Source organism: Macrotis lagotis, chromosome X (genome assembly GCF_037893015.1).
Source record: "Macrotis lagotis isolate mMagLag1 chromosome X, bilby.v1.9.chrom.fasta, whole genome shotgun sequence".
NCBI classification, from domain to species: Eukaryota; Metazoa; Chordata; class Mammalia; order Peramelemorphia; family Peramelidae; genus Macrotis; species Macrotis lagotis.
The window spans coordinates 685830420-685857330 of record NC_133666.1 but is presented as its reverse complement, the minus strand read 5'-3'; the positions used below and the strand labels follow the sequence as shown (position 1 = coordinate 685857330).

General features: G+C 40.6%; 1 protein-coding gene across 7 annotated transcripts in view; it reads right to left on the bottom strand.

The window, feature by feature from the left end:
• The window catches only part of GRK3 (G protein-coupled receptor kinase 3), a 179316-nt gene that overhangs the window by 75180 nt on the left and 77225 nt on the right, over window positions 1–26911 (bottom strand). For 4 of the 7 annotated variants that reach the window (XM_074206156.1, XM_074206158.1, XM_074206155.1 and 1 more), the window contains one exon: window positions 7881–7954. The exons of 1 other annotated variant lie outside the window; for it this stretch is intronic. In XM_074206156.1, the coding sequence (XP_074062257.1) occupies window positions 7881–7954 (74 nt within the window). Of the gene's footprint in view, window positions 1–6911; window positions 6947–7880; window positions 7955–18739; window positions 18808–26911 lie in introns of those variants that run through there. 2 more of the 7 variants (XM_074206154.1, XM_074206159.1) reach the window with 2 other exon arrangements.

Here is a 26911-nt window from a genome sequence, read left to right as displayed (position 1 = left end):
GATCTAAGTTCAAATCCAGTCTCAGATACTTACTAGCTGTGTGATCTTGGGCAAGTCACCTAACCCTATTTGTCTTGTATCCAGGGCCATCTCCAGTCATCCTGATTCTTATCTGGCCACTGGATTCAGATGGCTCTGGAGGAGAAAGTGAGGCTGGTGACTTAGCACAGTATCCCCCTCTCCCATGCAAATCCAATTCATGTACTTGTCACGGCATCACCTCTCTGATGTCATGGCCTTCTATGAGAATGAAGAAAAAAATCATCATCATAAAATTAGGTCCAGAATAAATACCAAGTTAATATGATTATATTAAAACAGAGTATATGAGAATGGGGCCACAAGCAACTGGGAAAATGAAGAAAGGCTTCATGCTGAACATGATGCTAGAGCTACATCTGAATTAGGGAGACAGACTTCAAGTCATTCCAGGCATGGGGGACAGTTAGTGCAGAAAAGCAAAGAGCTCTCTGGGTGAGGAACACTGTAAAGGTGCATGTGGCTAGTTTACAGTGTGTGGGAGGGAAAGTAACATTCAAAGATGCTGGAAAGATGGGTTGGAAACAAATTATATGGGGTTTTAAAAGCTAAATAGAGGTATTCATATTTGCTCCACGAGACAATAGTCAGCCATGGGAGTTAACTGAGTAGGAGGCACAAGGTCAGATATGCACTTAAAGAAAATTACTTTGGCGGCAGTATGTAGGATGGACTGGAGTAGGGAGTGATTTGAGGTAGGAGTTTCAATTAGGAAGTTATTGCAAAATTTCTTTTTGCAAGGCAATGGGGTTAAGTGACTTGCCCAAGGCCACACAGCTATGTAATTATTAAGTGTCTGAGACCAGATTTGAACCTAGGTACTCCTGACTCCAGGTCCGGTGCTCTATCCACTATGCCACCTAGCCGCTCCTTATTGCAAAAATTTGTGAGAGATGTGATGAGGCCTAAACTAAAATGGAATGAAGAAAAAGGCATTATATGGAAGAGGTTTAAGGCAGGAAGAAATGGCAATATAGGCCACTCTGTTCGAATGCATTGGGCATGGAAGTGTTAGAAGTCCAATTTAATGCCAACATTACCTGCTGAACTGGAAAGATGATAGAATCTTTGAAGATTAACTTTGGCATCTCTTTAAAGTAGCAATTCTCAAAGTGTGGTCCCCAGGAGTCCCCAAGACCCTTTTAGGGGGTCTACAAGATCAAAACTACTTTCAAAATAATGCTCAAATGTTTTTATTTGTCAAGCAGCTAACTTCAATAGATATAAGCCATGTAAATAAAACGTTTTTGGAGTCTTCAATAATTTTTAAGATGATAAAGGAGTCCTCAGATCTCAGCATTTGAAAACTACTGATTGAGGAGGAAGGATGGGTAGTTCCCTCCCCACCCCCCAGAGGTGGAAAGGCAAATAGGAAAGATGTTTAGAAGGTTAAAATGGCAAACTTAGGCAGATGAATAGATCTTGAAGGTAGGATAAGTGAGCAATTGAGGACAACATTAAGGTTGCAAATCTTTGAGACTGGAAGGATAATGATATTTTGAAGAGAAACAGGAAAGTTTGAATGAAGAATGGGTCCTTGGGAAAAGATAATGAGTTATGCTCTTGACATGTTGGGTTTGAGATGTTAATGAGACTTTCAATTAGAAATGTCCAATAGGGAAGTGGTGATGTGGGGGACACAGACTGGGTTTAGATATGGCTCTTAAATCACCTGTTTAGATATGATCAATAGACCCATGAAAGCTGATGAAGCTACTACATGAGAGAAAAGACAGAGGACAGAGTCTGGGAATACACAGTCAGTGGAGAGGAATGATCACTCAGCAAGGAGAAGAATCACTATGAGAGAGCAGTAGCATGGTCATGATGATGATGATAGTATGGAACATTTATTCAGAGTACTACCTTTAAGGTTGCAAATAAACATTATCTCATTTGATCATCACAACAACCCTATAAAAATATCTCCTCATTCCACTGAGATGAAACTCAGACAGAGAGATTATGTGAGGCAAATTTTGTTTAAATAAAAAGCAAATTTTCTAACAATTAAGGCTTTCCTAAAATGGAAAGGACTCCTCAAGACATGGCACATTCCTCTTTTGAGGCCTTTGAGCAAAAACTCAATGGACTCTCATTAGCTACTTAAGAGCAGGAATTCCTCTTAGGTATAGGTTGGATTAAAGGATCACTGAGAAAGCTCCCAACTCAGTCTCTGTGATTTGATCAAAAGTATCTGAGAACAGGATTTAATGGACTCCAATCTTCCCACTCTCATCTCACATCATATAGATGCTTTCTAGTACTCTCTCCCCATTTTCACTTTTGTCTCACATGAAAATAGTCCTTCCCCTTACCAAAGTTAATCCTCTATGGATACAAGTGATCCCATTCCATCCCATCTTCTCCAGAAGACTGCCCCTTCTTATCACCCCCATTTCTTCATAATCTTCAGTCTCTCCCTGTTTCCCTTTCTGCCTATAAGCAGGCCCATGATCAAAAACCCTCACTTAATCCATCTATCCCTAATGAATGCTTCAAACACTTTATCTTCCAAATAAAGTATCAGATTCAGTAATAATGTGAAAAAACTTAATTTCAGCATCTTTCCCGACTTCACTTGGAACTAAAATCCCAGCTTTAATGCTCTATGTCCATTCTAAGAAAACTGGACATTGGCATCAAACATGGCAGTGGATTCCATATTTTCTTCAATAAATTTGTCTACATTGTCTACACAGGTGAAACACCAACTACCTTGTCTACACTATAAGTGAAACCAACTGCCTCAGTGTCTATACAAGTGAAATTAACCAGATCATCTATACAAGTCAAACAAAACACCTGTTGCTTGGGATTTTAAGCTGTAAAATGAGACCACGATTATATCCACTGCAATGGGTCGTCTCAACTGGTCTTCTTCCACATACGTTTCTATATTTAGTAGAATTGGGATTGATCATCTGTCATCTGATACCAAAAATCAAGTTTTCTTTTCATTTACAGCATTGGCAAACTTTTTTTGAGAATAGGAAGCAAGTGGAACTGATGGAAGAGGAATGGTTTAAAATTAGAGAATATAAAAAAAGTTTATTTTTTAAGAGTTAGTAAAATGGAGTACTAAGTGATTCCACATAATGTGAAAGCCTCAAACAGGAAATTTCAACTGCATGACTTCATATGATAGAAGGCAGCTTCTGCTCATTAAAATCATTTGACACATTTATTTAGAACAACTAGGTTCAAAGCCGTTTGCTAGATCCTGGTAAGACAGAAAGATTAAATAAGGCACAATTCCTGCTCTGAGTTTATCATCTAGTAAACACCACAAACACAAATAACGTAAGTTAAAAAAATACTGAACAGAAGATCCCATGAAAGGTAGGTACAAACTAAATACAAAGAGGTATGAGAAAGAATAAATCATTTTTGACTTGAAGGTTGAAACCTTGAGAGAAGGTTTCATGGAAGTAATAGTATTTGCCCTGGAAAAATGAAAGATGTCAAATGATTCAGGTTAGTATTATAATTATAATGGTTCAATTATAAATTTTAAGTATCCAAAGAGTAATTAAAAGATTCATTGGAACTGACTAAGCCAAGCAGAAAAGAAGGAAGGAGCTGAATTATGGAAGTCTGAAGTTGTAAATAGTAGCTCATGTGATAAGCACTATCATTTGATAGAGACATTCAGTGACTTAGGACCACCGAGGGGATGCAAATCAAAAGTCAGAGAAAGTTTTTGGAAGAGAAGAGCAGGATGAGTGAGTCAACCAAATCATCTGCCCCCATTGAAAGCTCTGCCAGATGCCTCTTTCACACACACACCAAGTTGCTAACATATTCAGCCACTATAGAGGCTGTATTTTCCAAATCAGAAATCAAGCAAATGGTGTAACAAAGGACATAAAGTCACATTAAAATTATACTAAGCCAGGATTTCCTAGAGGGATCAGCCCTTCAGAGTTGGGACGGGTATTAGGGCTCCTCTAAGCTAATTCTCCCATTCAGCTGAGCTTCACGAAGAGGAAACTACTAACACAAATGCTGAATTTGCTTCAGTTAGTCAAGTTAACAAGCATTAAGTGCCTCCTGTATACTGAGTGCCCTGTATCTTGAGGATACAGAGAAAGGCCCCCGCACAGAATTCAGAGTTCAACAAGGGAGACAACATGAAAAGAATTATGTACAGGTATGTTGCAGACTAGAAGAAGGCTCTGAGGTCTGAAGGCAGTTCTGTCAGCCTAAGTCTCTTTGTGCAAGGTCTATCAAGCAGAATCTGTTTTCCCTTAGTCATTATGCTTTACTTCTACCAGAGAACCCTTTGTCTGATCCCATCTTCAAGCCTGCTTGTCTCTGCATCACCCCACCAGAAGGGGGCATGAAATCTGAAGTCTGCTTCTACTTCTTAGAGTACATCTAGGATTTACCAACTTTGGTCTCAATTCTTCAAATCACTGAGGAGATGTGATCCCTCATCAGTAACATTAATCCTCCCATTAACTGCTTGTTTGTCCTTGAGGAAATCTATTTCCTATCTTCGGGATTTCATCAATTCATCAAGCAAAGGAGAGCTTACAACAGATAACCTGGAAGGAACTCCTCTGATCCCCAGGGCTTCGTTACCATCTTTAGGCATGTGTCCCATAGAAATTTCATTTGGGGGCATACCCCAACAAAAGTCATTATCTTCCCAGCAAATCCTCTCCTATTCCCAAAGGTCACACCATCCATTCAAATCCAAGTCAACCTCAACTCCTTACCCTCAATCATCCCACATATAGCTTGTTGTCAGATCTGGTTTTCATTTCCACAATATCTCACACATCCACCTCCTCCTTTCTCTCTGGACAGTTGGTCAACCCTGGGTCAGGTCATCAGAGCCTCTGGACTATCCCTGCCTCAAGACTATCCCTGCCTCAAGTCTCTCCCCCTCTCCCATCTGGGCTCCACATAGCTAACAAAATGATCATCCTGTGGCACAGCTCTGTTCATGTGATTCCTCTCAGGAATAAAAATACTGGAGCTCAATCCCTTCCAAATCAAGGGTCTTCAACAGCTGGCCCCAAGTTACCTTTCCAGACTCTACATTGTTCCCTTTCAGATGCCTCCAGACCAGCCCTTCTTGTTCTTCTACCACCCATCACCACACCTCTTTACCAGCTCTCACCCTCTGCCTCTCTGAAAGCTTTTTCTCTTGGTGGAGGTGATCCAAAACTGAATCTTGGTTGGCAGTAACTATTGATATGGTAAATGATCAGAGATTCAAGTCAGAAGGACAGTGGAACTGAATTGATTCACCAAAAAGTCAAGAAGGAAGAAGCAAAGAAGGTGGCCTGGGAGAGATATGAGGGGTCAAAGGATTGTGGATGAAGAATATGGTTATGTAAAGAAAGGCAGAGGGAGAGAGATGAAAAGCCAACAGATTATGGTCAGATAAGGAAATTTCAGGATTCCTGAACATGAAGGAAGTATATTTGTGGGTGATGGCAAGATCAACAGTAAAGTCATCTTTATGTATGGTTAAGGTGGGGCAGAAGAATAGTTCATAACTCAGGGGAGGTTAGAGCAGTTTAAGGAACCGAGTGGTTGAGTATTTGAGGGAGAATCAATACATGCACTGAATTATCCTAGTATGAAGGCAGGAGTTGGGGAGGAGAGAAAAATTTTAAGTTATGTGTCAAACTTATTGAGGAAGGAAGGGAAGTGACCTGGGAGTCCCTAAACAACAGATACCAAAAATTTTAAGTTGGAAGATGTGAACAGCATGAACCTCAAAGGAAAAAGATTACTACTGAATGGTAGAGGAAGGGAAAGAATCTGAAAGTGGCATTGGAAAGCAAGGAATAGTCTAACTCCCCCACTTAAACCAGTGAGTTGATAGGGATGAGTGAAGATGCATCCAAGCACTAGAAAGGATGACCAGGAAAGTTATGCTAGATGAGAATCAAGGTTCAGTAAAACTAGTAGATGGAAAGAGTGGAAGAGAAAAAAAATTTAGGAAAAAGGAATTTTTATTGTTTATAGAACAGGCATTTTAGAAGGCACAGTGGAAGGGATGGGTGGAGTTAAGGTTAAGTTTTGGGGTGAGAGAGTTGAAGGGGATGGGATGAGAAATCAGGTGGTAAAGAGTATGAAATAGGGTTTTGAATATGGTCTACAGAAGTTCAAAGTCTGTATGAGCAGGTGTGAGAATGTTCATCTCTGAATAGAGGACATCCCTTCCTCCCATTTGGAAAATTTTTGAACAAAAACAACCCCACAATTTTTCAATCTTCCCCTCCCTTAAGGTAAGGCCTGTTCTACTTTAAAAGCTGCTGCTTGATATCCATTGACCACTTAGCTGTCCAAAAGCTCTTCCTAAAACACTTAATCAACTCCAGTGCTCCCTATTGCCTCTATGATTGATTAATTACAAAAATGGGTGCTCCAAGCCCCTTCTGACCTTTCCAGCCTTCTGACAGTGGACTCCCCTCCATAGATTCTGGACTCCTCGTACTTCCTAGAGTAAGACATTCCTTCTCCACATTCCAGGCATTTCCCTGATGTTCTCCCTCCTCATTCGTCCAATCCCAGGTAAAATCTCCCCTTCTGCAGGAACTCTTTCTCAGTTCCACTTCAGGTAAATGTTCTCTTTTTTCCTGACCATTTGCAACTTATCCTGTCAATATTTTGTTTTGACAGAATTGTCTCTCCTGTTATACCATGAGTAGGGACCACCTTTGGCCTATCCTGAGAGCCTTGCTAGCATACATAGTACCTGGCTCAGAGTGGATGATCACTAAATGGTTCCTGACTGACTGAATGACCTCTGTCAAAGACTATCTTTATTTGTCAAACAATTTGTTACCAAAAATCAATAAGAAAAAAAAAAGGCTTGTGCTGTGTGTCTAATTCATAGTCACACTTACCTCTGGCCAGACTTCCGTAGTATTTCAAGGGGCACCTGCAGAGGAATCAAACCGTGATGGGGAGATCCTGCTAAAAAACTGTACACTGGAGTTTCCACTGAAGGAAATCTTCATCTTCAACAGAATGTAGACTTTGAGAGCTAACTCTGTTTACAGTTTCATTACCTTTCTAGCAAAAATTGGTATCATTTACTGATTATTTCCTCTACTCATCCAACTGTTCTAACAACAAAGACCATTTTAAAATGTTGGTGAGAATAGGCCATGCACTTAAAGAGGCTGGGGGAGGTAGGGAGGTTGGGGGCCTATCATCATTAGTTTAATTAGTTATTTAACACATTTAGAAAGAATACTGTTGCTCCAGTATCTCTTCGCCCTGAGAACACAGGTTTACTTTCTATTTTAACTAACAATGTCATATCCATGTTTGTATCTATGTACTGAAACTACCTTTTGGGCAGATGAGATATCTGTAGCTGAAAATAAGACAGTGTAGAAAGGAAACTGTTCTATTTTAATGAAGGTCATGAAATGTTTCCTCTGTTTGTTTTTTCCTGAGATGCATAATGGTATTAAACATAAGGAACAAATGCCAACTTTAGTTGTCATTGAAAATAAAGACAATCTCTTTGATGTCAAAGATTACCAGGATTCCTGACTTTCTTTGCTGATACATGTAAATCAAAACTCATTCCTCCCCTTCCTCAGCATAAGCAGGGCTAAGCCTGTTGTCATGGAACCCAACCCTCTCCCTTTTCATCAACTTAGACAAACAAATTGGGATTTGGGATAGCTTGGGTGTGATGTGCTTCCCACCAGATCTTTTATAATTCCTTGTAGCCAGGTAAACATTCCTAAAAATATCTAAAGAAGTTTGTACTTGTAACTTCAAAAACAAAAACAAAGAAGGATGACTCTGAAAGATTTTTTGAAATAGAAAGTTTTTTTAGGAAAAGGATTGCTTCTTACCTCTTCATAAAACTTCACCTGAGGGACAGCTTCATCAATTTCATTTAAACAAAAATCTTTAAAAAGCAAAAAACCTAAAAAGCAAAACAAAAACATTTTTCAGATTGTGCTCAAAAAAGGATGATTTCCGCAGAAGAATATAATAACAGAGTAACTCAACCCTGAAAAGCCCCAGTTGGGAAGAGATCCATTTGTTCCCCAGCTCTGTGAGACTCTCTGGACAGATTTTCCTGCCCTTACAAATGGGAAGCCAAGCCATTGAAGCCCGGACCAAAGGCCACAGAATAAGTGAAAACCAGAACAAAGGCTGGAGCCCACTGTCCTTTGCAGAGAATAAAGACAACAAAGGCGGGGCACTTCCAAATATCAGAAAGATGACCAAAAGAACCCAGAGAAAAGGGGGAAGATGACCTATAAATTAAGAGGAAGAGGGAGATGCCCAGTGAGTCTCTCATGGGAGATTATGGACAGAGGTGTCCTCCCCAGAGTCTCAGCCAACCACGTTAGCCTTCACTTAAGTGATGCTCTGAGCCCTCCTTCCTTTTCCTTAATTTGTCGGAGAATTTGCTTTTGAAAACAATGCATGGCCGTGTGTAACACACAGACCAGCATGAGATGATGGGGGGGGGGGGTGGTAAGAGCAGCCAGCCCAGCCCAGGAGCCCAGGACAGAGCGGGGGCACAGAGGCATAAATCCACTTGAGGCAGAGTCAAGGCCAATGGTGGACATGGATTCCCTTCCCAGTTTCCATTTTGGTCGAGAGTCAGAGACTCTGGGTTATTCCAGACAAGGTATTTCCCCTCTCTGGGCCTCATGTGTAAAGGAGGGGACTGGGTTGGCAGTTCATTTCTAGATCTCTGACTCTCTAATTGTCAAATGTGTCACATTGAAACATGAGGCTCAATGAGGCAGTCAGAGCATTTGGACACCAGACCAAGGCCCCAGGGCCTCAAATTGTCATCAAATTTTTCTGTACTTAAGCAAATGAGGTAACCAGAATCTTTATCTGTGCTAAGAGAGGATAAGAAGAGCACAAGTTAAAAAATAAAACTACAAACAGTCCATAGCACATTTTGCATATTAGTTTAAATATCCTGATATAAAATTTGTTTGTCAATGTTCTTAAGAAAATGAATAGCCATTTACACTCAATTCACTGGCAGAGGTGCCAATGAGGAGTATAAGGAAAGAAAAGGAATTACAGAGAAGCATGGACCACTTATGTGCCAGGAGAAAAAGCAGAGAATAGTGGAAACAGACCTGACTCAGAGTCAAGAGACCTGAGTTCAAATCCCACCTCAGACATTTCCTAGTTGTATGACCCTAGTCAAGCCATTTCAGCTGCCTCATTTTAAAAAGAAGGGGGGTGGTCTTATTGTATCTGAGATTCCTTCCAGATCTAAATCTATGACCAGATGATCTCTAGACTCTTTTACATGGTTGTTGCCTTGGAAAGATGTGGATCATAAACTCTCCATATCTGTACCTCATAGGTGACTTTGTCCATCCACAAATTCTACACAGGTCTACTCTCCTCTTCCCCCATCCCCCTCTGCCAAGTCAGAGCCTTCCTCCATTTGGCCTAGCATCTCCAGGACATGAGTGAAGTCCTGCCCATCTGCCATCCCTCCCTCTCATCATAGAAGGAGCCCAGTTTCTTTTTCTATCAAATATCTCCATCTCATTTCTTCTTTCAACTTTTATACTGGGTTACATGATGCAATCCACTCATAACTCACCAGGAGACTCTCCATTGAATTCTGTGTGATACTCATCTTACATTCTTAGGAGACATTTGTCTTGCTGCTATGGGGTAATGCTGGCCAAGCCTGGAATCTACTCTCTTTTCCCCTTTATTTCTTGGAGTCTCTGAATTCCTTCACAGCTCAAAGGAGATACCCCCCCCCAGAGAAACTCTACAGAAGTGGGATTTCATGAGTATAAAATATGGTATAGAAAGTCAGACTTTTCATGTGTTGATTTGTTGTGTAGAATTTATTTTTTTATTTCTATTTTTTTATTCTTTATTAAAAGGGATGGTTCTCTGGGAAGACATAGAGAAGGGATACAATGAGAACTGTAGGTCTCATTTCTAAGACAGATAAAAAAAACCTGATCCAAATTTATAAGAACAAAAGCCAGTCTCAAAATAATAAAAAGCTCAAATATGTGAACAGACACGCCTCAAAAAACCCTACCTAAATCATCTTTTAAAAAATGCTCCAGGGGTAACTAGGTGGTGAAGTGGAGAGAGCACTGAACCTGGAGTCAGGAGTACCTGAGTTCAAATCCAGCTTCAGACACTTAATAATTACTTACCTGTGTGGCCTTGAGCAAGCCACTCACCCCCATCTGCCTTGTGGAAAAAACCTAAAAATAAAAATAAAAATGCTCCAAATTGTTAATTATTAGGATTAAGATTGGACCAGAAATTTAGGTCGTTAGAAGCTGGATTACAATGGAGACCCACCACTGATGAGAATGTATACCAAGATGCTGGCTGGACTAGGGGAGAGGCAGGATCATGGATCCCCGAAGAGTAAAGAGGAGCATGGAGGGGAAGAAAGAACAGGGGAAAAAAGAGAGAAAGCTCTATTTTGAACAAGGTGAGTTTAAGATGTCTCCAAGATATGCAGTGTGAGATATTTGAAAGGCAATTGGAAATAATGATGGTGGTGGTGGTGGTGGTCATGGTGATGGTAGTGATGCTGGTGAAGTCTGTGATCATGGAAAAAGGAAAAGGGAAAAAAATATTTAGCATGACATGCCAGCCACTGTATTAAGGACATTTTACAAATATCATCTCATTTAATCCTCACAACAACCTGTGAGGAAGGTGCTGTTATTATTCCCAGTTTTCAGCTAAAGAAAATGAGGCAAATGGAGGTCAAGGAGCTTGTCCAGAGTCATACAGTAACTGACCAGGATTGGATTTGAACTCATATATGACTCAAAATCCACTGAACAACCCATCTGTCCTAATACCCAGATGTAATACTGGACATTAATAGAGAGATAAGATTTGAGAACCATCAGCACAGAGATGGTCCTCGAACCTAAGGGAACTGAGGATATCACCAAAGGGAATATTATAGAGAAAAGAGAAAAAGGGCTCTGCAGCATGCTTCAGGGGTATGTCAAGGTGGGGAAAGTCAGACAAGAAAACTAAGGAATGTTTACAGAAAAGCAGGAGAACAGGAATGAGTCATGTCCCAAAAACTTAGAGAGAAGAGAGTATCAAGTAAAAGATGATCAACAGTATCAAAGGCTGCAGAGAGGTCTAGAAGGATGAAGACTGAGGAAAGGTCATTGGGTTTGGCAACTAGGAGATTATTGGGAACTCTGAAGAGAGCAGTTTCAGTGAAAGGTAAGGTCAGAAATCTGAACTGAATTAAGAAGAGGAAAAATGGTGGCATCAACTGTTGCAGACCTCAAGGAATTTAGTCACCAAAAGCAGGAAACATGAGATGACAGTTATCAGGGATGGATGGATCAATTGGGGATGGGGGAAATGTGTTTGTCTCAAACATAGTGATGGCATTTTGGTCTTCTTCAATTACGAAGGACAAGAACCAAACCAAACTGAACTGATGATGGGAGAAACATGAGCCTATCGGTAGAAAAGAGGGAAGCATTCAGTGAACAGGAATGACACTGAAGATGGATGACAGGGAAGATGACAGAGCAGCAATATGTTGGATGAGAATTATTTGTGGAGGTAAGGGTTTGCTTTGGCAAGAAAAGCCACTTCTTCATGTGAGACAGAGGTTAAAGAAATGATAGTGTCAGAAAGTATCTGAATGACATATGATGAGGAGGAGGGTACAAGTGAGAGATCTCAGAGCAAGTGTATGCAATCTGAAGCCCTTAGGCTGCATGCAGCGCTCAGAGTCCATTTATACAACATTTATTTCATTTTATTATTATACTCACTGGCAATATTAAATTTTGTGTACAGTCCCTTGACAAGTTTTTGTTTGATAATATAGCTAAAAGGTTAGATACCCATGTCTCAGAGAATGACCTCCATTTTTTTCAATAAAATATGAAGTAATGTTTTTAGTTAGGAAAGGATGGGAAGGAGGGGGAGCCATGGAACGTTTAAGAATGGATGAAATGGTTTGGAAAAGTCCTTGAGGACAGAGGGATAGTGAGTTGATAAGAGAGATGTAGAAGGATTGCCTAACAGAAATGAGGACCTAGTTAATATTGTGTAACAAATTTGTGGCAGATTCAGTCAGAATGCTTTTGTGATTTTTTTCCTACCATTGCTCATAGAAGCAGATGGTGCTAATGATCCAAAGCCAAGGTTTAGTAAGGAACAATTGGTAACTTGAGAAGGAGATAAAGAACTCAAGAAAAGAGGACAGTGTAGAGTTGAATTGGTTTACCAAGTTGTCAAGAGATGGCAAAGGAAGTGTGACTGGTGCAAGAGTGAAGACGAGAGAATTGATGGGTCAAGGGATTAGAGGGCATGAGGTAGATGAAGAGCAGACACTGATGTGGAAAAGCAGAGAGAGAGAGAGGTAGAAAAACCAATAAGTGATGATCAGAGAAGGAATTTCCCATATGGCCGTCTCTTCTTGTAGCTCTTAGGAAAGAGGGGAAGGGGGAAGAAAATAAGTAAGTCGTGGGCCTGGGAAGTTAAGCAGTAAGGCTTCTAAGAAATGAAGAGGATGTATGTGGGGAGGGGCAGCTACTACAAAGGTTTGGCCCAAAGGAGGGAAACTGAGTAGTGCATATGAGACACTCAGAATGGTCAGCTTATCTGGATCCAGGAGCATAGGAGGAGGGATGATGCCAAAAGAGGCTGGAAAGTGATATGGAGGTCAGGATGGAACAACAGGAAACCACAGTAACTTAAAGTGCTCTGTTAGTGAGAGTTATTATAGTAATTATGAAAAAAAAACACTAAGTCAGGTGAATATAGTATTTGCAAGACAGCCTCCACAATGTTTTTTGGAGAAAAGGACTTTGTCAATCCTAAAATGTTCTATCAACATGACTTAGCAAGGTCCATATAATTATTTAATCAATAAAAATTTTTAAATCATCTTCTATGTGCAAAGCATTATGCTAAGTGTAGAAGATACAAAAATTAGTGAAAGATATTCCCTTCCCTCAAGGAGCCTAAAATTTAATTAGTAGTTATTATGATGCTATGTATAAAATTTATATCAGTTTTGCCATATTTAAGTGTCAGAAGAGCTATAAGAGGGGCGGTTAAGTGGCACAGTGGATAGGGCAACAGCCCTGGAGTCAGAAGGACCTGAGTTCAAAAGATACTTAATAATTAAATAATTACCTATCTGTGTGACCTTGGGCAAGTCACTTAATCCCACTGCCTTGCAAAAGAAAAAAAAAAGAAAAAGAAGAAGAGCCATAAGAGATGTCAGGGCTGCTGATTTCATTTAAAATGCACAGTGCTTTTAAGAGGAAAAAGCTAGGGAACTACTAAAAGCAAACCTTAAAGATAGTTTTCAATTCCAGAATAAACACAACATAATGGAAATGCAACTTCAATTTAACTGAAGCAAAATGTTATCAAGCTCCACTGTAATTAAGACTAATTCTAAAACAAAAAGAGGAAAAAAGGCAGCTTTAAGTAGCAAATTAAAATGGTGTCTTCCAACAACCTTAAAAAATATTTCCTAACAATTTAAATTTTAAAAAACCATGAATTCTTTCACTTAATATATTTCAATGCTGAAAGGTATGGGATTGAAATAAACAATTAGCAACCACACAATTCACTTAAGAGTTATCTGAATTTCTTTTCTATCACTAATAATCATATACCAACAATTCCCTCTTTAATTTCCTCTCATGCAGTACCATTAATAGAGGCACAAGGACATGCCTCTATTCCTCACATCACCCTTCTGTTACCAAATTAACAGCCAATAGGATTACAATGCTACTCTTCTCCAAGCTTTCTGAGTTGCCCCCCCAAAAAAATTTAAATGGATCCTGGGGTGTCTTCAAATGAGATCTTGAGCAGTATGCTTTACATTAAAATTGGGGGTTTCAACTAGGGTATCTCTATGCTTCCAAATTTCAAAGTTTGAAACATTCTGTGATTCTGGAATATCATTCAATAAGAAAGGAAAACAAAATGAGAATAAATATTAAATTAAAAAACAAGAAAGGAAAACAAAGAGAATGCTGAGGAAGAAGACCAGCTGCATTTACATCTATGACCAAACAGATTCTTTCTTTGACCTTTTAACTCAAGACAGCTCAGAGGCCGAAGGAACCTCAGCACTGGTCCAAGTCATCTCTGAACAAGCCTCTCTCCCACAATGCAGCAAACAATCCTCACCTAGCTACCATGTTAGGACAAGCCTCCCAGCTGCCAAGGTAAAGCAGCCTCTCTGTTCTGGGCAGCCCTCCCCCTTCTGGCCACACTCCACATTCTGAAGACCCTGGGAATCCATCCCACTCCAGACTCTTCCAGTGGTCTCTTCCTCTGCCTCTCTGAATTTTCCCAGAGTCTCCATGTTAAGGAAGACATCCCAGTCAATTAGGTTCTTGTTCCCCCTCCAGGCTGTCCTCCAGACTTGACATTTTCTCCATCATCCACCACCAAGAGTATCACCCAGTTTTTAGCTTCTTTTACCCTCCTCTTAACCTCCTTAACAAGGAGTATAAGCTCCTTGAAGGCAGGGCCTGTCTTTCTTTCTACATGCATTTGCTTAGTACTGCACCTGGTGATGACAATGATGATGTCCGTCCTTCATATTAGAAGACCATGACATCAGGGAGGTGATGCTAAGACAAGTACATGAGCTGGATTTGAGTGTGTGTGGGGGGGGTGGGGGTGGTCCTGAGCTAACTCATTAGTCTCACTTTTTCTGGATCAGTGGCCAGACTCATGTCTGGACATGGCTGGATGTGGCTCTGGATATGAAGCGTTCAGGGTTAAGTGACTTGCCCAAAGTCACACAGCTAGTGTCAGGTGTCAGAGATTGGATTCAAACTCCCATCCTCCTGACTCCAAGGCCAGTGCTCTCTCTCCCTCTCCATTGTGCCACCCAGCTGACCCTGCTGGGTCTGGTATATATTCAATAAGTGCCGGCTGACTTGATGAGAATCAAGGGGTGAAATCACTTTTCTTCATGGTAAAGACTGTATTAAACCAATTTTTTTTTAATTTTCACCCCCCCACACTTCTAATTCTACTGTCTGGGATCAAGTAGCCAAAAGGGAATCTCCCTGCCACATGACTCAGGATGTTCTTTTAAATCTTCTCTTCTTTAGGAGAAAAGTTTTCAGTTCCTTCCTTAAGTCCTGTCAGTTTTCAGTTCCTTCACCATTCTGGCCGCCTTGCTTTGGACACATGTATTAACAGCCTCCTGAAATATGGTGCCCAGCTTTGACTGGAACAGGCAGATGACCACTCCATGGCCCAGTCTTAGACATGAGGCTTCTTTGAATCTGACATATGATCATATTAACAGTTTTGGCTAATCTCTCATGTTACTCATTTAGATTGGGCCCAAAGTACACTAAAATCACCAGATCCTTTTCAAATAAACCATCAAAGAATGCTGCCTTGGCCATGTGGGACTGAGGACATTGAGTTTTTGAACCTCAGTATAGAACTTCACATTTATCTCTAAACTTCACTAAAAAATGGAAACCATTGAAAGTTAAGCTTCTTTTTTCATAGATTCTCGGCATTATCAACCTTTCTCTTTTCTTTCCCTCTAGTTGCAGAAGAAGAAACATCCTTGTTACCCTCTAAAATTAATTCCTCTACCTAATGTCTTAATCCCATTTGACCTCATCATTAGCTACAATCTCTCCTCTACAAGTTGTTCTCATCTGCCCAGCTACCCAACTAGTCTAGTTCCTTGGCTGCCTCCTTAAACTTCCTTCTGGCTTCCTATTAGAAATGCTCTCACTCTCTAGTCAGGAAAAAGTTTTTTCCTTTACTATTTTCATCTATCCTTCGATTAACTCCATTCCCTTTCACTAAATAAATTGAGCTGATTTTTCGCTATGCACCCTATCTCAGATCCCCTAACAAATGAACTTTTTGTTCTGACAAATAACCAAAATTTTTAAAATTTATCAGTGGCCTATTAATATAGCCATATATAACAAGCCTTCATCAACTGTCTTCCTCCTTACCCCTGTTGTAGCTTTTAATACTTTTGATGCCTTGTCCTAAGGAACATTGTTCTCTTTCCCCTTCCTGCTTTGAGATGTGCCAGTCTCCTCATTCTCAGATCCTGCCTACTCTTTGCTCTGTCCATTTTCTGGGCTCCTCATCTTCTTTCCAATGTCTTAAAGGGGAGGGGGACATCTAAGGTGTTTCCCTTGGCTTTCATTCTTCTCTACTTCTAGTCTCTTGCTCTTCTCAGTCACTCCTATAAGTTTGGTGGCCATCTCTAGGCAGAGGCATTTCCTACTCTCAAGGGCAAGCCCTACATTCTCATCTGAGCTCCAACTGTCTTTAGCATATTCTGGCTCTCTTACTCCTCCTTCCTGCCCCTGTGCCTTGAGTCAAGGCCCTTAGCTTCCTCACATGTTTAAAACTGATTGCATTATCTTTCTCTCTAAACCTCTTTCTTCCACCCGCCTTCAGTCTTCAGTATTTCTGTCTCTGGCTCTTGTCCTAGAGGATTTTCCCCATCAGATGTCAACTGACAATTTCAACAGACAATCCTTTTAAAATCATATGCCAGCACCTTAGGGAATTCTCAAGCCAGTCTGAAGCAGGATAGAGAATAAAAACAGGAACCCTCCACAAGGCTAAAAAACAGTCAACAAGGAAGTTCCCTGCAATCTGAGGACATTTCTAACAGTCTCAAAAACCTCTTTCACATTCTTCTGGAAAGGGCCCACCCACCTGGGTCCCAGATCAATTCACCTCCAGGTAAACTCCTGCTGCCACAGGCCTCCATCATGACTAGTTTGCCTGCAAAAGTGCCAGGCACATTGTGGGAGTGACTCCCACCTCTCCTGGCCCACAGTAGTACCACGGCCTGCCTGCGTTTTGAATATTCACAGTTGGACTTCTCTTTTGACTCTTCTCTTCCCCCTTACCTCTCCAATTCCATCATCTCTTTCCCACTTTCTTCTTCCAACTCCCACTACCCTGGTTTGTCCAGGTCTTCACTACCTATGTGGATTACTGCAATAGCCTCTTAACAGGTAAGCTGCCCTGACCCTTGACCCTCTCCTCCAGTCTGCTAAAGAGCTGGCCAGAGCCAGAAGTGATGCAGGGGAAAGATGAAGAGAATTGTGAATGCAGAAATTTGGTGGAGATATAAACTGACCACCACCTACTCTTGAGATGCAAATTGGCTAGAAGTAGAGAATTATGATTGTAACTGAAACAATTTGTAATCTTAAAGGCTGCTTGGGTGGTGTACCATTGATTATTTAATGTAAAATTTGGCTTCACCCTCTACCTAATTCCTGGTCCAATAAGAGAAAGGGGAAAAAAAACCTGGGTTGGACTCCAGCTCAGGGCCACAGTCTTCTCTGACTTGTGGTCCAGCCAACATTGCTTGGCTATTCTTTGATATCTCTCTCTTTCTCTCCCCATCCTTTCCTATGTCTTATACCCTTTTTAATAAATTTTTGTTTTATTTCTGCCCTTGCTTTCCCAAGTCCGAATAATGATTCCTCATAGGCAAGTGGCCAGTGGCTACAGGAGGACCAGTCTGTAGGACCCCAGCCAGACTGCACCCTCTCAACATTAGAGGACAGTAGTGTTAAACTCCACTGGATGGGGCCCCCTAAACTCTCCATAAAACTCCCACACATCATTTCCTGCCTTCTATTGTACTTTCTTTCTTTCAATGACAATCCCCCAATCACACTTCAGGGTGCTGGGGCACCTGTGGCCCTGTGTCCCCACTGCAACCCTGTGGACAGCAGCACACAACACTCGAGTCAGCCAGGATGGTCCCCGGGGTGAAGGGGTGTCCCTGGTTACTCTTGTATTCAGTGATGGGTGGGCAGGATAAGGGCCCCATGAGCCAAGCAGTGGGGGGAGAGGGGATTGCTGTGTCCTTAGCTCTCTATTTTCCTTGGCAACATCACAAATAATCATGGTCTTAGAACTGTCTCCCAACTTCTCTCTCCCTTACTGAAGCCGTCTGGTTGTGGAAATAGAACCAGAAGTTTTAGATCCCCTCCTCCCTCCTCCTACAGCTACAGCTGGCCCAGAAAGACTCCCCAATGGCCCACTGCCTGGCTTCCATCACGCACAGGCATGGAGCTAAGTGGGGGGGGGGGGGCAGCTCATCGGAGAAGGGAGAGTTTGTGGAGATTTGACCTAGCCTGGCTCTTTAGTTGCCCTCTTACCGTCCAGTGGAGAAAGAAGCAGGGATCTGGCTGCCCTGCTGCTTGTCTCCTTTTTGCTTCTTGTGACCCAAGATCACTTTGGGCCTCTGTCCCTCTGTCCCTCCTGGTCTGCTTAGAACTAAAGGAGAAGGAAAAGCTTGGTGGTATAACCTTTTTCTCCCTTCTCTCCCCTTTTCTCTTCTAGAAATGTCTACATGGACACTATAGCTATGTCCAGTCATGTCCAGTTATCTGTAGGCCAGATAACCCTGTACCACCCTGTGTGTGTGTGTGTGTGTCTTTGTGTGTGTGTGTGTGTGTGTGTGTGTGTGTGTGTGTGTGTGTGTTAAAGCTTTAGGTTTTATTTGTATTATGTAGGAATCCCTTTTGGTGTATTTCAAACAGCCATCTGGTCCAATGCCCTTGGTTGACAGGTGAGGAAACAGAGCCTCAAACCCAAGGTCACATAGGACATATATGTGGGAGAGCCAGACTCTGCTCCCCAAAGTCCCCACATTCTGCCTCCCTGGTTGTCTGGTGTTAAATTAATGATTTACCTGATGGCACATAAGCAAGCAATGAGGCTTCATTAAGCACCCACTTTGTTCTGGATCCTGTCTGGATGCTGGGGATACAAGAAAGAACAAAATGATCCCTGACCCTCAGGAGCTTACACTCTAACAGGGTAACATAATGGGTTCACAGATGAGTAAATCTAAGACATATACAATAACCATGGGCCTGAGTTGTCACTGCTCTAAAAACACCAGTGTGGAGGAAGGCCTAGTGAAGGGGGAGAGAGAGAGAGAGAGAGAGAGAGAGAGAGAGAGAGATGAATCAGGACCTGAACTGGGTTCATGGCTGCAGGAGGGGAGGAGACAAAGTAGGGAGGTGACATGCAGTCTAACAACAGAGGCTGGTGATGATATGCTGCTGGAAGACCTGCAAAGCATGGGGGGATGTCAGCTCATTTGATGTCACCTCCCAATAATCCTGGAAGGAAGGTACTATTACTAGCCCATTTTCCTGAAAAGAAACTGGAGCTTAGAAAGGTTCAGTTGCCTGTTTCGGGCCACCCGGCTCGAGTGGGTCCAAGCACACACCTCACTAACTTCATGCTTGCACTCTCCCTAGGACGCCACCAAGCCAACTCAAGAGTCAAGGCTGACTTGTTGACTGTAGACCTGATGTCTGAAAGAAGCACAGTGAATATGATAAAAAGCAAAGTTAGAATCATGTGGGATTAAGAGAAAAATAGAAATTCTATGTGGAACATTTAGTTGGAGATGTTAAGCAGGCAAGAAGAGGTGTAGAACAGTAGCTAAGGAGAAAGACGAGGGGTAGAGAAGTTGCTTTGGCAGAATCTTCAAAGAAAAAGGAACCAGGATAGATACATAGGCTATAACCATGCATATGGGGCTGGATATTTTTGGTGATCGTGCAAAGGAAACTGAGGTCAAGAAGGGAAAGGAGCCTAATAGAAGCACAAGAGAGAAGCAAACAGGACCAAAATGGTCCTGACACTGAGCTATGTCTATATTAGGACAGTCCTCAGGAAGTGCTCCTTTCTCTAGAAGAAAATTGTAGTTATTTTGTGGGTCACACTTAACTTACTTTGTTAACATGCAGGTACATAAAAACCCAAACCCAGAAGTATGATGCTCCAGTAGATTTGGGGATACAACACTGAATAGCTGGTGGGAGTTATGGAACTTCCCCCATTTGCACAGTTCCCTTTACCCACAATTTCACATCTCCTTCCCTTTTGCTGAAGCTTCTCATATGCCATAAATAGCTGAGGGTATCTCTCTCTTCAACCACAAATTTTTGTCTGTCCTTTAACATCCAACTCAAACTCCATTTTCCCTATAAACTTTCACTGTAGGAACAAGGCTTCAAATGACACTTTATTTTGTAACACTCAATTTAATTTATGCAATCTTAATCACCTGTGCTGCAGTCATCTGCCTCTACAAGACAATTATGGTCCTTAAAGGCAGAGGTCATGCCTTACCTTTAGGTTAATTAAATCTTTGCATACTTCTCTCTTTGTATACTGTAGGCACTTACTTATTGTGTAAGATTCATTTCTTATTGTTAAAAAAATTTATCTAGACAATTTTAATAATGAAAACCATCAAATATATTTTGCTTTCATATAGAGGGATTTCAAAAGAAAATGTTTGGAGTCTAATTTATTTAGATCATAGCTTCAAGTTAGGCTGTAGTAAAATGTATTTTACTGTATGTTTTTTTAAACTATTATCAATAGCATATAAAAAAATGAAACACACCTAAAATGTAGACAAAGACTCTTCACTACATTTCATTTGAAAGCCAGTGAAACTCCAGTGTGGACAAACTGGAATAAAATGGAATTGAAAAATACTTTACAAAATAAATAAAAATACAACACAGATAATGTTAATGTGTACTTTTCTAAGTCAATAGGTGGCCACAGGGATCCATTTCTATTGGAATGTGACACTATTGGGCTACAGCATTTCATTTCAAAAATTTGCCTTAATCGGTCAATCAATAAATATTTCTGAAGTCTACTATGGTGGGAAACACTGTAAATAATCAGGATACAAAAAGAGGTAAGAGGTAATTCTTGTCTGCATAAAGCTGTCACTCTATGCCAAGGACCAAATAGAATTTCCCATTTTAATTACTATTTTATAAAGAGAGGAAAACATTATAAATGAAATCCTATTTAAGGCAATCATTGGCTAGAATCTGAGTCTCTCCCTTTCATTTAAATTCAGAATTTAAGAGATATATTGGATAGCAAGGAGATCAAATAAGATAATACTTTAAAAAAAAAAACTAATTCAGACCGTTTACTGAAAGGACAAATCCTGTAGCTGAAGTCCAAATAATGTGACCAGATAATGAGAAAACAAAGCTCACTGAAAAAGACCCTGATGTTAGGAAAGATTGAAGAAAAAGAAAGGAGAACTGCAAAGGATAAAATGGCTAAATAGTGTCATGGAAGCAACTACCATGAGCTTGAACAGACTTTGGGAGATAGCGGAGGCTAGAAAGGCCCAGAATGCTGTGGTCCATGGGGTCATGAAGAGTTAGACATGACGGAACAACTCAACAATAACAGGATATATCAAAGTGGTAATAAAACCATCTAAGTAATTGGGAATTAATTAATTTTTTATTTGGATGATGAACATGGAGAGATTCCAGTGAGAATGTCAGAAGCCTAAGCAATGGTACAAAAGGAACAGTGATGAAAGCCAAGGGAAAATCCTGGCAGTCCCAAGCACCTGGCTCCTAACCCAGCAGCAACCAAAGGGGACTGAGAGCAGGAGATGAGGGTAAAAACATAAGGGGAAAAAAAGGTATCAAAACCTGGCCAAACACCAGGAGGCTCCTTTCAGCCCTTTCCAAGCCTTTTATTAAATTACCTCAGCAAAGTAAAGACTTCTGGCAATACTACAACAATGTTTGTTCTCTAGGCCTATCACAGTTTGCCAGATTCTTGACAGATTTTCATTTATTTCAATTCTATATGCATCTGTTAAGAATCAAGTCATACAGAAAGGAAAAAACAAGAAGTAAGTAACACTTTAAGTAATTTAAAATTAATGTTTAAAAAATCAATAGTCTTTTCTAAAAGCTTTGCATAAGATATAGAAGTATGTGGCTTCAGAGACTAGTGGAAAATAGGACTGGCCTTTTATTAGACCTCTGTTCAAATCCTGACTGGCATTTATTGGCTGGACATCCTTGCACAAATCACTAAAACACTGATCCATGCAATAACCAAGCATTTTTCTGAAAGAGAAATGAGATACTCAAGATAAAAAAAAATACCCATTTTTCAGACGTGTGAAATTTTTTATTTAGTTTCAAAAAAAAGTACACTGCACATAATAGAAATTCAAAGTCTCAAAAACATTCTTCATTTTCGGTTTTGCCACGTATATGAAAATACTCTTTCATTTTTAATCTCAGAATTTTAAAAAAAATTAAAATTCTAAAAAAAGGCTGAAAAATTCACAATTCCAACCATTAGTGTGTTTGTCCTCCAATAATCATCATTTTCTGTTTTTTACATCTTTGCAAATCTGATACAAATAAGATGGAACATCATAGCTGCTTTTTATCTATGTTTTCTTATTTAGATTCTGAGCATTTTCATATAGCTATTGATTGTTCTCCTTTCTTTAAGATATAACTAGATTCATACATTGAATACATATGGAATCAATTAACCGATAGATTTTTATTAGGCATTTACAATGGGTCAGGTACTGGGCTATCTGTTGGCTAAAGATATCAAACGGGGAAAAAACAGTCCCTTCTCTTTTGAGGAAGCCAAATATACAAATTATCAAGTCTACACAATTTGGGTGAAAGATGATCTCAAAGAGGAAGTTCCTGGGAGGTAAACAAAGGCGGGAGGGGGAGTCCTGCAAAAAAGTGGATCTGTGCTGAGTCTTGAAGGAAGCATGGAAATGAGAGATTGGAGAGAGGAAGGATAACATTCCAATAACCAATGCAAAGGATGGAGGTGGAAGATGGGAGACTTATGCTTGAGAAACTACAAGTAGGAGATCAGTGTGGCTTGGCAGCTGTCTATCTAGTAGAAAGGACCATGTAAGAAGACTCTAAAGATAGTAGAGGTTAGGTTACAAAGAACGCATTGAAATATTGTAGTTCAATGGCGAGATGAAAATCCAGCAAAGGAGAATGTGCGAATGAGTCAGATAGGTAGGAAGAGAACCAGGAAAGAACAGTGTCACCAAAATCCTAGAGAGGCCAGAGTAGCTTGGGGATGGTGATCAAAAGAGCCAAAGTACAGGAAGGATCAAGTCTGGGAAAGTGCCCTTAGATTTGGCAGTGATGACATCATTTGTAATTTGGTGGAAGGAAGAAGAAGGTAGGAAACCTTTATGCAAAGCATTAAGGAAAGACAGACGTGGAGGACCCTAGTCTATTTCAGATAGCATAGGTGGCACAATGGATGGAGAATTGAACCAAGGGTTGGAAAGACCTGTATTCAAATGCAGCCTTCAGCACCTCTTTGCTATGTGCCTCTGGGAGAGTCACAATCTCCATGTGACTCAGTCTCCTCATCTATAAAATGAAAATAAGATGAGCACCTCCCTTAGAGGGTGGTTCTGAGTATAAAAGCAGGTAATCTATGTAGAGTTTTTTAAGCCTTGGAATACTTATAAATGTGAGCTCTCAGCAACAGTGGCAGCAGAAAGGCATGGAGTTGAGGAGGAAGGAGAAAGAGAGAACTGGTCAGAATCGCTGATGTCATTTTTTCATTTCTCTCTCTTTTTTTTTTTTTGTTTTTGCAAGGCAATGGGGTTAAGTGGCTTGCCCAAGGCCACACAGCTAGGTAATTATTAAGTGTCTGACATCAAATTTGAACTCAGATACTCCTAACTCCAGGGCCAGTGCTCATTTTAAAGGAAAAGAAGAGAAAGAAAGAGACGTGGGCATAGTTAGAGGAGCAGGGAAGGAATTTGTACATAGGAAGAAGCTGAATAATATAGAAAGTTGAGTGGTTAGTAGTAGGTCTGCACAGGAAAAGAAGGGAGAAGAGAGACTGGAGGTCAAAGTGGAAGGGTTTGCTTTTGAAAGGACAGTGACTTTCATGGCAACCTCTTTTTCTGACATAGGAGCAATGGAAAAGATAGCAGAGGAAGATTATCTTTGTAATGTAAGATGCTAAAGAGAAAGAAAGGGTCCATTTTTGTTTGATCTGCCTCAACATTTTGAGTAAAGGACAAGACAACTTTATAAGTACAGAGAATTGTGGAGGTACCACAGACAGTATGAAGAGAGATAAGTTTTGTAACAGTTTCTCTAGAAAATGGGATGGTCAGTCAGGTAAGGAGGAGTAAAATGATTTCCCAGGGGCTCCTTATCAAAGAAAAAATCTGAAAGCAGACAAAAGGAAAGAATTTAAAGCATGGATGAGCCAGAGAAGTATCACTTTAGCAGCCACTTCCAAGGAAAGAACAGAGAGCTTGGAAGATACCATTTCAGAAGGCAAAGGCTATATATAGGCTTACAATCAAGAATAACCAACCCAGCAATACTTAGGGGAATCCTATGGGGAGGATATGGACCTTTAATAAAAGAGAGGACTTCCAAGCATTTCAGATAAAAAAGACCAGAACTGTGGAGAAACTTTGAAGTTCAAATACAGGAGAGAAATATAAAAAGAAAAAACACCAATAAGCAATCATAAAAGACTAAACAGGGATAAACTGCTTACCATTAAACTGATACATGTGTTCCTCTGAACCCTATCATCAGCTGTCATAGAGAGATTAGATAAATAGAGGGTGGTTAATCAGAAGGTCTGGGGAAGGCTTCTGTTAGGTCTTTATACTCTTAAAAGAATAATTTAGGGTTAGAGTTATAAAGACAGGAGAAGAGTATTACACTTGAAGGTGGAGGGAGGGAAAGGAATGTAAGGGAAAATTATCTCACATCATCAAAGTGCAGAAGTAGACATCTATCCAAAGGAGGTGGGAACGGAGGGGGAAGTGGCTGACATTTGAACCTCATTCTCAGCTGAACTGATGAAAGGAGGGAAATGACACAAGTAGAATTCAGTTTGGAAATGCATTCTACCCAACAGGGAAATAGAAAAGAAAAGGGAGAAAGGAGAACTAGAGGGAGGGAAGATGAGACTGGTCCTAAACAAAACAAATTCTTTTGAAGGATATAAAAAAAATATTGATAGTTCTTTTTTGAGTTGGACAAAGAATAGGAATCTGAAAAGGTATTCATCAACTGAGGAATGGTTCAATGAATGTCCATGTGTTGGAATTCTATTTTTGTATAGAAAATGGTGAAGGAGATGGTTTCAGAGAAACCTAAAAAGACTTATCTGAAGAAATAAAATGACATAAAACTAAAATCAGAACTATTTATATGATAACAATACCTTAAAGCCGATCAGCTTTAAGACTTAGGAATACGATAAGCATGACTCACCACGATTCCAAAAAACTAATAAGGAAACATGCTACCCACTTTCTGAGAGAGAAGAAAAACACAAAGTACAAAATAAGACATGTGTATTTGTGTATAAGTGTATATATGTGTGCATCTATTTGGTTTTTGGACATGGTCAATGTGAAAATTTGTTTGTTTTACTGATACATGTTTTTTTGCCATAGGTTCTGTTTTTCTTTCATTCTTACTGGGGGGGGGGGGCAATCAGAGAGAGAATGAGAAGGCAGATGTCTGCTGATTGAAAAGAAAATTGGTTCTGTATTTGCCCTTCTGTAGTCCCAAGTCCTACTCTACTCAATCCAAGTGCGAGAGTTTAAGGGCACCAATGAGCATACCCATCTAGAGAAGGTAGAGCAGCCCAAGATGAGGGAGGCCTCGGTCTCCTAGCAGTCAGAATAAGGATTCACTCAGAGAGTTGCATTGGTGGTGACACAAGAACCTCTGGTGCAGTTCTCTCCCCTTCCCCAGGACCCCCAGCTCCCCCTCCAAAGGCCTTCTCCCCAGGGGCAGCTTGATGCTTTCAGGGTTTCTGTCTCTCAGCTGGAAGACAATGAATGTTCTCACCTATTTGAAGAGCTCTTCGGCTGGACCCCAAAATGAAGAACGTAAGGCAAAAGTTAAAGAGAAGCAAACCTAGGTTGAGAGGAGGTACAACTTCCAGTCAAGCTCACCGCAAGTGGAGCCAAAGGCCCCATGTACTAGAGGTCCTCAAGTGAGTGCTGAAGGGATGGGTGGCTGCTTAGCAGGTGCATTGTAGGAGGCCCCTGCCACCTTCCAATTTTGATTCAATATTCTGGTTATGTAGGCTCTAGAATGAGAAGTTTTGGAGCTGACCTTCCAAATGCTGAGTCTGTCTCAGTTTTGTCTCTGATCTCCAGGGTCCTCCTTGAGAACAGGAAGGAGCTGAAGTCAAGGATCCTCAGTCTTCTAGCCCCAGATCAATGATATTAGCATCATAACTCAGTAGAAGTTGAATGATCAAAAAGACTAAGCCTACGGACCTGAGACGTGCTTTATGTGGAGACCTATCTGTCCTACACAATAATTGTGCCCAGTAACCTCTGCACAATCTTTCCAAAAAGTATCATATGGCAACTGAAAGACCAGTGACAACTTAGCTCCCCTCCCAACACTCAGGGCCACAGCTGAGAGTCTTTGAGGTGCCTGGACCTGTGTAACGTTACAAAAACAGTATGAGACAGGTGGGCCTCAAACCCAGCCCTTCCCAACTCTAAGAATGGCACTCTGCCCCGGTATTAGGAGTTCTCTTGGCAAGACACCATTGGATCTAATCTGTTGTGCCACTTCATTAAAATGCTAAATGATAATCCCTTCTTTGAGAACAAAGGACAAACATCATCATCATCAAATGATAATCCCTCCTACAAATGACAGGTGTTTGCTAGTCTAACACTGAGCACTTTCAAAGGTGAAGACAAACGGGAATTAAAGTTTCAATACTGATCCCCGTTTTGAAATGACAGCCAGGAAAAGACAATGGGTTGTGTCCTTACTGATGAAAGCAAGTGAAATATGTCTACACAAAGAAAGTAGGAGGTAAATCAAAGGAAATATCGGGACAATTAAGGCCACAAACATTATACTTTAGAGATAAATGTTTTTATGACAGGAACTTCATTCATTTTCCTCTCTCTTACCAATATAATGATGTTGATGGTAAAAACACAAAAGCTCTAGCTCTATAAGCAAATTCCAGGATAAAATAT